Source organism: Pleurodeles waltl, chromosome 3_1 (genome assembly GCF_031143425.1).
Source record: "Pleurodeles waltl isolate 20211129_DDA chromosome 3_1, aPleWal1.hap1.20221129, whole genome shotgun sequence".
NCBI lineage: Eukaryota > Metazoa > Chordata > Amphibia > Caudata > Salamandridae > Pleurodeles > Pleurodeles waltl.
Genome location: NC_090440.1, coordinates 579,541,436 through 579,553,620, shown reverse-complemented (window position 1 = coordinate 579,553,620; position 12,185 = coordinate 579,541,436). Strand labels below are relative to the sequence as shown.

The 12,185-nt window shown below is 43.9% G+C and overlaps 1 protein-coding gene across 1 annotated transcript in view; it reads right to left on the bottom strand.

Annotated features, from left to right (window-relative positions):
* TRPM5 (transient receptor potential cation channel subfamily M member 5) overlaps positions 1 to 12,185 on the bottom strand; it is a 462,539-nt gene that overhangs the window by 78,520 nt on the left and 371,834 nt on the right. The window contains exon 22 of the mRNA XM_069221458.1: positions 5,895 to 5,967. Within this exon, the coding sequence (XP_069077559.1) occupies positions 5,895 to 5,967 (73 nt within the window). The remainder of the gene's footprint in view (positions 1 to 5,894; positions 5,968 to 12,185) is intronic.

Genomic DNA, 12,185 nt, shown 5'->3' with positions numbered 1-12,185 from the left:
GCTCACTATTCTGTCAGAGTCACCAGATCCTCGGGGTCTGTGCACATTCCCAACACGTCCACCACTGAACAGCTCCAAGACTCTGATAGATAAATCACAGAGACTGAGAGAGTTCAAGAGGGGAAGAGGGGATTAGGAAGGGAACAGCTGGGAAGGAGACCTGTAGTAAGAAAAAGGTTAGAACACACAATATGAAAATTATATCTCCTGAAATCAATACTAGACTATAATTCTAAGCCTAGTCACTCTGAAAACATGAATAATCTAAGAGTTAAGTTTAAAATGAGTACGTTTCAAGATGGCCGGATACCTGTAAGGGAATCAAGATGAATTAAATGAAAACTTTCTTATTCACTGCTTTCCTTTACATGAGAATCAGAAAAAACATTCTGACAACATTTTAAACCAGTCATATAAATCCTGTTTTGAGAATGTATACTAGGACCATACAATATTGCATCTAGAAACTCTGGCCTTCTGTGTACTCTTAAAATGTTTTCAACACAAATTGCGCATATTGCAGATATATATATATATATAGTAAACACCATAAAAGGATTGTGCACCATGAATAACACAATATGGATTCAGGAAACAAATCACATAACTTGTCAACTCGAATATTACATAATAAATATCTTAGAATAGTGGCATACAATAAACAACATGAAATAAACTCGAGGAAAATCGTGCGTCTTGCCGATTCGAGTGTCACCATGTAAAATACCAAGAAATGGTAGCACGCAATGAATATCAAAGTTAAATCCTCATGAAACGAGTTGCGCGTCTTGCCAATTCGTAAAACATCATGTAAATGTCAAGAAATAGTAGCGCACAATGGACAACAATGTTTAAACACCATAAAATGAATTGCGCGTCTTGCTGATTCTTAAGCCACTATGCCAATGTCAAGAAATGGTAGCACGCAATGAATAACAAAGTCAAACCTTTATGAAACAAATCGCACGTCTTGCCTATTTGTAAACTACCATATAAATGTGAAGAAATTGTAGCGTTCAAGTAATCTGTTACTCTTTTAAGAATTAAACCAATAATATGAAAATTCTCAATAATGGTGTCGGAACAGTCCAACCACCGTCTTACCGCCTGGAACAATGATCACCAATGAAGGATGAAGGGCAGAAGACTGGAAAATCCAAATAGGCCGCCAGGACAGGAGCTCAGGAAGAAGCTGCAGCTCTGCACCAGGACCTCTGAATAGTGAGCACTGGGAGTTGGGCTGGCTCTCTTTTATAGAGTCTTGGCCCTGCCCAGAACCACGCCCAGGCATGTTGCAGGGAAAGTCTCTGGAAGGCCCTGGAAAGGGGCCACACACAACAAACTCTGAAAACCTGCAGCACTACATTGCAAAGGAACAGTATTTGTAAGCATATTAAAAATAAGTTTTCAGGATTGAACTCTGCAATGCAAAAGGTTAAACCACAACATATCGGCACAATGCATAAATTACGTGGTGGGTTTTTGCATTTTTGTCGCCAATAGAGCACGTACTGCTCTGGTGTTGACAATCATGGATAAACCAATTACATACACATTTACATAGAGAGCATATGCACTTTAGCACTGGTTAGCAGTGGTAAAGTGCTCAGAGTTCAAAAGCCAACAGCAACAGGTCAGAACAAAATAGGAGGCATGAGGCAGAAATATGGGGATGACCCTGCAGAAGGGCAAAAGTACAACAGTTTGGAAGAGCTCTGTGTATTGGCTGCAAAGGTCCTGGCATTATAGTCAAGAAAACAGTGTGTATTAGAGGAGATGGACGATTGACTCTTCTGTCAGCAGAACCTCACAGGAGGCATGTTCCTGACTGGCCGAAAAAGTCATCAATGTCATCATTTGAAAAGGGAAATCGAGACAAAAACTCTGAAGTACTGTTTCGATTTCTAGGAACACACAAGACATCAAAAGAAGTTACTCATGCAACTTTGAACAAAATTTTGCTATGCATGCAAGACAAACCTTTTACATGATAAAGTATGGACAAGAGATTTGTGATCCGCGTGTAAAGCAAACATTTTGCCCTAAATAAACTGTCAAAAGTGAGTGATAGTCCACAGAAACATGACCTTCTCATTTAATTATTGGATATTGTGTTTCTGTATTAGTCAGTGCCCAAGAAAAATATCCTACTGGCTGTTCATTGCTTCCAGATATTTGGGAAAGGACCACCCTCATCCCATAAGAACTCACATCTATTGTAATGACACAAGCTTTTCCAACAGAAAACTGTTTTAAAGTGGGAGCATTGCCAATCTGTATCTTAATGTGGAGAAAAGCTTCTTGTTGTTCCATGTCCCAAATATATTCACCATCTTGCATGAACGTTTTCTCAGGGGTTCTTTTACACTAGCAAAGTCTCTCACAAACTTGAAATAATCTTCACACAGGCTTATAAAGGACACTAGTTTTTTTAATTACTTTCTGGGGACAGTGTGTCCCTTATGGCCTGGACTAAGAAAGCCTTGGGAGCAAGCCCTTGTTTGGAGATGGTGTGCCCTAAATACTAAACGTGTTTTTAACAAGTTACACTTTTCACGAGAGTTGCATTTGTCAGGAGAAAGAACTAGAAACTTGGTCATCAACTTGGAACATAAAAAATGTAACACATCAGAATCTTCCTTCATGTTTTTAGTGAACACCAGGATATCATCCTGGAAACTCTTTGCCTTGTCATTCAAGTCTATATACAGATGGTCCATTGCCAATTGGAAAATTGATGTTTAAAATGTATAGTCAGGTTCCATTATTGCCGAAACTGGTTCTTGTGTACAGGGATTAAGGATAATCCTGAGGAGTCCCTGGTTCCTCCAAGCAAGAACACATCCATGCTGATCTACCATTGAATTGGATGTCCATAGGAAAATATGCAATAAGTTAATTTGTCTTTCTTCAAATTACGCAGATTCAGGGTGTCATTACGACTTCGGCGGATGGAAAATCCAGTCCCCGGAAGTCCCGACTGGTAAGTTGCCACCAGTGCATCCACATCTCTGCTGGCCCCGTTACGAGTTTCTCCATGGCTCAGTGGGAAACGGCCTACAGCATTGTCACACGCTCGTTATAGAGCCGGCGGCAATGCTGTAGTGTGTAGGGTGCACCAGCACCTGTTGCAATGCCTGTCGTAATGATCACTGCCTGCAAAGCAGAGAGTGATCATTGCAACGGGGCTGGCCAGGGTGTCCCCTGCACGCTGTCTCAGCCAGCTGTTTAATGGTGGTGCTACTGCTGTGAAAACGCTGATGGAGAAGGGAGTCGTAATCCCTAGGGCAGCGCTGCTTGCACTGCTGCACTGGCAGAGTAGGACCATCAGCACTGCCACACCGTCGTGTCGGCGAAATGTGGCGGTGCCGGCGGTCTGATTGTCGCGCTACTGCTGTGGTCGTAATGTTGTGGTTGGACTGCCGCATTGGCGGCGGCCCGACCGCCACCATGGCCCTGGCAGTCATTGGACTGCCAGGGTCGTAATAAGCCCCTTAATGTCTGGTTACAACTGTTTGTTAACCACTCTAGAAAAGGCAGACTTATACTTTTCCTGATTAATGATAGTAAATGGGGATTCTGAAGGTGCCATTACTGGCAAACTGCTTGCAAACACCTATATATATATATATATATAAAAACATTGCCATCCAATGGTTCATCACTACGCGGGCAACTCTGGAGAAAAAAATGAGTTTAATTCCTCTGCAGACTTCAGCAAAATACCATGTCCATGCACAAATGTCACACTTATTGTTATTTGCCGGGGACCCTTTATGTAATACAATATAAGAAGAAGTGGTACACTAGTAGGAACTAATTTTAGGCTTCAACTTTTTTTCGTTTCTGTACTCAGGCCACATTGGCTTGTTGCTAATATTACTTCATTCCATTTCTTATCTTGCCTATATTCATTTACTTCCTTCACCCCCGATTGTTCTATCGACCTTCCTGTTTTCAAAACATCCTCAAGATTAGGGTACCCAATAACCCAATAGTTCTATCCTTCTATAATTGGTTTGCACCATTAATTGGTCTCCCAGCATTTTGTCCTTTTCTGTTCAAAAATTGGAAATGATAGACAAACCTTTTCAGACTGCCAGAAACTTAACTCAAGAGTCTCACCTTCCATTTGCATTCTAGTGTAGAAGTGTTACTGCTACAGAGTGATACTAATGGTGGGTTTGACATACCCCTCTAATCTAATTATAGCTTTCCCATACTCACATATTCTTAATCTTCTGGAACTTCTCCTTTAGGAAGGTTTCTGCAAAATTCTTGACCGTCTGCCCCCAAACAATGGAGAATGCTGCTCTTCCTTTGTTCAACCTGCATTTCTTTTGCATCAATGGCAACCAAATTTGTAAGGATTTTTTCCTTCCACCTCCGTCATGGAATGGATGAGTCACTTTGTGTCACAAGATCTTCTTTGGTGGGTTAAATTACATATTTATGGTCAGTGGGCTATGTGCCAGGCTGGTGACAATGATTACCAGTAGAAAGAGACAACTGACACAACAATGGTGGTAAGAACAATGAATGTTTACAACAGTAAAGAGCTCAAGAAAACTAGCATAGTGGGAATGGCAAAAACAACTAGATAATCTCAACAGCTGTACGGCCTCAAATGGATGTTAAGTGACTCAAAATAGAGTAGATCCAAAGAACAAGAAATGATCTCACTAAAGTAACATTGCATTTATGTTACTCCACTTCCATCAGATGCGATGCGAAAATATGAGGACACACTTCCTAAGTATCTTGTCTGACACCTTCGTCTTGACAGTTCCAGGGCAGTGCAATAGATTTGTATCAACAATAGTGAAAAGAGGAGAAGCAAAATGCTTCTCGCAAATGAGGCTTGGAACCCCTCCTTCGAGGGAAATAGGCACCGCATCGAGAATGTGACCCAGGTGTGGTGCATCTACCACTTCCCTTCATATAGTTAAGGCACATAACAAAAATAGAGGGCTATCCTGCGTGGAGTTCGCTGATGTCCAGAGGTGTGCTCAGCTACTCATGAAATGACCATCCGCAACCAACCATCAGGAAGGATACTCTCCACGTTCACCTCACGATGGCTAGGAAAGTGAATACAGAGAACAGTGGTGCACCCCTTTAGTGCATGGGAAGGGTGAAGACACCTCAGATGTTTGCTCTGGTCCTTCCGAAATGTGGAGGCTCTCCAAGGTGCAACTTTCGACAGTATGATTTAGTAGACAATCCGGTCCTTAGTCACCAAGTAATTGATGTTAGAACAACGGGAGAGCGAAGGTCAGCATAATGTTGCAACACAGTAAGAGCAAAATTAAACTGCTTCAACTATCAGAAAAGGAGCTTTCACATCTAACATTCTGCAGGTAAGCAAAAGAATGACAATGCTGTGTAGGTGGGAGGAAACAATCAACGATATATAACAGCATGGCTCTAAGGAGTTGAACGTTCTGCCATAGCAAAATGGATGTCTTCAAGTACAGTACCGTATGACTTACATCACTTTGTATGAGGCACCACCTGGTCAGTTTGTGGACAGAAGGAGATACACATTGACCCTAAAATATAATAAACACTGGCATTATTCTAAAATGATTGCTTCTGCAATATATTATATCAACCCCAACAGCAGACTCGCCTATCTCATCTTCTTGAAGATTGCTCAGAGGATTAGGCACTTGCTGTCGCTATGTGTTGTGACTTTCTAACCCTGAGTTCAAGTTCCACTAAGGGCCAATTTAGTAGTTCATCCTTTAACAGCTTGATAAACTGAGTACCATTAACTTGGGTCACAGGAACAGCTCTTATTTAGGGTGCTTGGAAACAGCAAAACGTGACAAATAGTACTATTCAACAGTTTTAATAGAACAATGGAATACTGATCACAAAATTTCTCTTACCTGTGATTGCAAAGATACAAGCTGTCTTTCCTCCTCTTTTAGTCCTTTGAAGTATTTTAGCAGGCAATCAACCCTATTAAAATATGAAATAGAGTTCAGTTTTGGTGCTTGGGAAATAACTCATATCACTAAGTAACTGACAGTACTGCATTGCCCTGAAACCAGCAGAAAGGTTACAGCGACAGCAACAGGATGGAGAGGGTTTTCAGGCAGAGTTGGGAGACGTTTTGAAGGCCGAATTTGTTTGCGTTTGCTCTTTTTGCCTCATCTTGTCTGGTTGTGTTCCTCCCTGGACACCGCAAATATGCTTTTTAGGATTAGGTACGATTAGGGATCGGAACCTTATTTGCGAAGTGTTTAGAGTTTGTAGCCCACATTTTATGGAGGTGGCTGTCAGTTTTTTGCGGGGAACATGCTCACTCCCTATTGCCTCACGCCTCTTTTAGGTCTCTTGCAAATGAAAATGAAAAAGTGGGTGAGTAAATCGTCTGTCATATTTCACCATTTCTTTGTGTTTGTACCAATTCCGTTATTACTCATTATTGTCACTGGGACCAAAAATTTCCAGGGCACCAAAATAAAAAGGTCCTGCGTTACCTACAAAAGTGGTCCACTTTTTGGAAATTATTCCAGTTTTGTACTTGTAAAGACATGCTGGGTGTTTTTTAAGGTTTGGGAGACTGCATCCTTATGTATTTACTGCAGGCAATGTTTATGGAAATATCGGGGAAATCAACAGTAAACAACATCAGTAAAGTCAACAGTAACAAGCATTTGCAATGCAATGAGTCTCGCGTTTGCTCAAGTTAGAGTATTAGCGTTGTAAACTCCTAACTAGAATTTTCATGCCACATAAACTGATAATGAAAAGTGTTAGGTCTTTGGGTGACAGTCAGGTTACCCCCTGTTCAAGCAAGAACCCTCACTCTAGTCAGGGTAAAAGAGAATCACCCTCAGCTAACCTCTGCTTACTCCCTTGGTAGCTTGGAAGAGCAGTAGGCTTAACTTCAGAGTGCTAGGTGTAAAGTATTTGTACCAACACACACAGTAACTTTATGGAAACACTACAAAATGACACAACACCAGTTTAGAAAAATAGGGAATATTTATCTAAACAAAACAAGACCAAAACAACAAAAATCCAACATACACAAGTCAAGTTGTGAATTTTTAAAGATTAAACTCAAAAATAGCGCTTAGAAACACAAAATGCTTCAATGAGGTGTTAACACGGCATCGCAACAGAGTCGTTCCCAGCAAGCCGACACCAGCGGCGCCGGACGCGGAGTCGTGTAGACCCCCAAGTACAGTACCTTTGGTGAAGAGTATGAACAAGCCGATGCCCGAAGTCGGGGATCGCAGCGTCTGTGCAAAATGTTGAATCCGTGCACTTTGAGCGGCGCCGGTCACGATGTGGTGCGGCGACTTCCACGGAGTCGCGGACTTCAGCGGGGTTGCAGCGGCGTCGGGCCTGCGAAGGTCGTCGCGTTCCAGCAAAGGTCACAGAGTCGGTTGCAGGCGGCGTCACCGGATTCAGCAGCGGCATCTGTCCGAAGTCGTCTGAAGTCGATTTCTTTGGATTTCAAGCAGCTTTCCTTTCAAGGGCCCAGGGACTGGATAGGGCACCACTTGTCCGAGCAGGAGTCTCTCCAGAGACTCCAGGTGCTGACAGAGAGAAGTCTTTGCTGTCCCTGAGACTTCAAACAACAGGAGGCAAACTCTAAATCAAGCCCTTGGAGATTTCTTCACAAGATGGAAGGCACACAAAGTCCAGTCTTTGCCCTCTTACTCTGGCAGAAGCAGCAACTGCAGGATAGCTCCACAAAGCACAGTCACAGGCAGGGCAGCACTTCTCCTGAGCTCTTCAGCTCTTTTACAGGTAGAGGTTTCTCTTGTTTTCAGAAGTGTTCTAAAGTCTGTGGTTTTAGGTGCCCTTCTTATACCCAATTTCTCCTTTGAAGTAGGCCTACTTTAAAGTAAAGTCTCTTTTGAATATGAAATCCTGCCTTTCCCAGGCCAGGCCCCAGACACTCACCAGGGGATCGGAGACAGCATTGTGTGAGGACAGGCACAGCCCTTTCAGGTGTAAGTGACCACTCCTCCCCTCCCTCCTAGCACAGATGGCTCATCAGGAAATGCAGACTACACCCCAGCTCCCTTTGGGTCACTGTCTAGTGTGAGGTGCAAGTAGCCCAACTGTCAAACTGACCCAGACAGGGAATCCACAAACAGGCAGAGTCACAGAAATGATATAAGCAAGAAAATGCTCACTTTCTAAAAGTGCCATTTTCAAACAAACAATCTTAAAATAAACTTTACTAAAAGATGTATTTTTAAATTGTGAGCTCAGAGACTCCCAAATGGAATCTACACTTTAATCAGATTTAAAGGTAGCCCCCATGTTGACCTATGGGAGGGACAGGCCTTGCAACAGTGAAAAACAAATTTAGCAATATTTCACTGTCAGGACATATAAAACACATTACTATATGTCCTACCTTAACCAGACACTGCACCCTGCCCTTGGGGCTACTAGGGCCTACCTTATGGATGTCTGACATGTGAGAAAAGGGAACGTTTGGGCCTTGCCAAGTCGAATTTACAGTTAAAACTGCCCACACAGACACTGCAGTGGCAGGTCTGAGACATGATTACAGAGCTACTCATGTGGGTGACACAACCAGTGCTGCAGGCCCACTAGTAGCATTTGGTTTACAGGCCCTGGCACCTCTAGTGCACTTTACTAGGAACTTACTAGTAAACCAAATATGCCAATCATGGATAAGCCAATTACATACACATTTTGTAAAGGAGCACTTGCACTTTAGCACTGGTTAGCAGCGGTAAAGTGCCCAGAGTAACAAAAACAGCAAAATCAGAGTCCAGCACACATCAACAACCTGGGGAGCAGAGGCAAAAAGTTAAGGGAGACCACGCCAAGGATGAAAAGTCTAACAAAAAGTAAAACAGTTTCACATATGCGAACCGACGGTCGCTGTGAGCGTGAAGGAGACACAGAAAACAAAACAGAAGTTCGCTCGCAGTGAAATGTATCGGCAAATGTGCAATTATCCATGTAACCAGCAAAAGTAGTATTATCCATGTAACAGGGTCCATGTCATGCAAAGCACTCAACTACTGCCCAACAAGATCACGCTGCGTAGGAAATCAAAACAAATAGTGCAGAAGACAGTCAGAAAACATGGAGCCTTGTATGTTTTCAGTAGTTTACTGATGCTGTAGAGGAGGGTTAAACACCAGAAAAGACATGACATATGCATGTCTTTCACTAATGGTATCAAGCGAATATTAAAAGGCAAGCCCACGAACCAATCAATCTGATGGGCGTGGTTAAAAGCACAGAAAGAGATTACAACAGGGGCTAGAGCGCTTGTGTGCGCTCAACCCTAAAAATGGTACATATGGCCATAAAACAGGCGCACATGATGCTAAAAAAAGTCCCACACGCTAATCTGTCACACCAGCCTGTTATATTAGTGATTGCATGGGGGGAAACTCATTGTTGTGCATTGCACAATAACTGACTCAGCAACAAAAAATGCACATGATACAATATCAAGGGTTGCTTGGTTGTATGACCAGCAGTTTCTCTCTTGCTCTGCCTGTCGACGCCTTCATTTATTGAATCAGTCATGTGATGCGCAAGACCGCACCACTAGACCCTCGGTGAGGGTAACCTTTCAAGGACACCCCTCACTCTAATCGGTGTGCCCTCACCTGTCTTGCCAGTTACATCACTGGCAAAGACATTACAATCCTCCCTAAATTTCAAACAAAACAAACATGAGCTTTCAAAACAAAACTAACCACATACAAAAATAACCTATAGCATACCACTCAGCCTCCTCACGCCACACCCCATTCACAACAGGCCACAGCATTAGTCTGTATTTCACATATTGACTCCATCTTGTTGTACCACACGGTTGACTCAAAATCACTGAGCTTCTCGTGAAACAGTCACCCTCACATGACGTGGTGTCTAAGGTGTCTGGAGAGAGTAGGTTTATCCCGCGGGCTGTGCTTAGTGCGGGTATTTTGGCCTTCTCCCTCGCCACCTCTCCCGGCAGTCACTCAAGTTCCATGTATCTTTGCCACAACCCAGACACGAGGTTGATAGGGGAGTCGAAACTAGCTCGCTGGGAACCGGTCACTTTTGAGTACTTCATCACCATCCTGCAAGGTAGATTCTTTGGCTCTCTGGACTTGACTGACCTGATCGTTGGAGCAGCAGTCCACCCTGGATGTTGAGGAATGGAGTCCTGGATCACATGCCCCATAATGAAATGCCCCGGGGCTTGCCATGTAGTCGAGCGCGGGGTCAAGCGGTACTCCCATAAGAAGGACTAGATAGCCAATTCAGGGTGTTGTTGATTGATATGGGCAATTTGGAGAACTTTATTTAAAGTCCTCATGAAGCACTCAGTGACCTCTGGCCATCTAAGCATGATCTTTCCGGTGCTTGATGTTTAAGGATCTCAAGTATGCAGCCACTTCCTGACCCTGAAATGGTGGGCCGTTGTCCATCCTTAGTCAACATTTCTGCCACCTCTTGGAAGCTGAGAATCTCCACCTCAGGTTATTTGGGGTAATCACCAATGAGAACTAAGGTGTGTCTCCCATGGGGAGGCCCCCAAAGTCTAAGCTGGTGCATACCTATGGTTGTTGGGGTCCTCGTTTGTTGATCACCGGGGCTGGTGGAGAAGGCCCTCCAGAGGCCTGACACCATGGACAGGAGCATACTACTGTCTCAACCGGCTCATCCTTGAGCTGGAACCACACCTTTGTGCGTAGTTGACTCTTGGTTTTGACCATGCCTTGGTGGCGTGTGTGGGCTAGCCACACTACTTGTTTTGTGAGGCTGTGGGGCATAACTAGTCTGTGGCCTCACAACAGACAGCCATGGTGGTTTGCTACAAGTTTGTGGTGGACATAATATAGGCTTTCTAGGATTGGCTGTGCTTCAGGGGTGGCTGGGCCCAGTGGGCTTTGAGTTGGTGCCACTGACCTGTATGGAGTGCCTCCAGGGCTTTTTGTAGACACTCATCAAGTGAGGTGGCTTTGCATAATGTGTCCATTGACATGGACAGAGGCCTTGAGTGGTCAGTGATGTACCTGAATTACTTTTCCATTTCTTCAGCCTCCTCGTCTTCTTGTGGAGTGGCCTTTTGGGGTGAAATGATAGATAATCAGCCAGGTTGGGGACTCCAGGTCAGTACTTTACAGTCATACTCCTGGAATTAGGCCATCCATTTTTCAATTCCTGGGGGTGGTTTTGAGGCTGTCCCCTAGAGAGTGGAATGAGGGGCTTGTGATCAGCAATATCTATGAATGGATGTTCATATAGGTGAAAATGACAACACCCACAATGTATTGCTATTGCCTCTTTTTCTATTTGTGAGTACCACCGCTCCTTCAGGGGTGAGGGATCTGCTTGCAAATGCGACAGGTGCCAATTCTCTGCTCTCTAGTAGTTACATCAGCAGTGCTCCAATTCTCTTGGAGCCTGCATCGACGGCAAGGCTAGAGGCTCTGTGGAGGTCAAAGTATGTGGGGTGGTATCTGCTGACAGTGCATTCTTAGTGGTTTGAAATGATTGTTCTTGTTCTTCACCCCAGACGCAGGGGACAGCTGACATGGTTAAGTCCCTGAGGGGTTGAGGCAGTAGTTCACCAGCCCCAGTAAACCACAAACCTCTGACACTGTGGAAGGCGGGGGAGCATTTTTGATGTCTCTTACTTTTTCTGGGTCAGTCGCTGCCGAGAACGTGTAATCCAATAAATTGATTTTCTTTTTGAGGAACTCACTTACTTTGGTGCAAAGTGAGCCTTGAATTCATGAAGGAGACTTCTTAGTTGGCTGTTTCCTGTACTGACTGGGCGTACACCAAAATGTTGTCACTTACATTGATTACACCTGGGAGATGTGCAAATATCTTTCGTATGGTGTTCTGAAACAATACAGCGGCACTTGAGATCCCACAATTGAGTCTTTGGTAATGCTGCGGCACCACATGAGTAGACAATGTTGTAATGTATCTTGATTCTTCATCCAGGGTGAGGTGATGGTGTCCTGAGCAGAGGTCTTCCTTTGAAAACCAACTGGCCCCACTTAGTTCTCCAGTCAAATCATCTTTGGTAGGGGTCAAATGATGTTCCCGCTTTATTGCCACTTTGGGAAGCCACATGTCTACACAAATGTGCACTTCACCGGGTTGCTTTGGTTTTCACGCCCCCACAATGGGTGATATCCATGGGTTGGACCTGACAC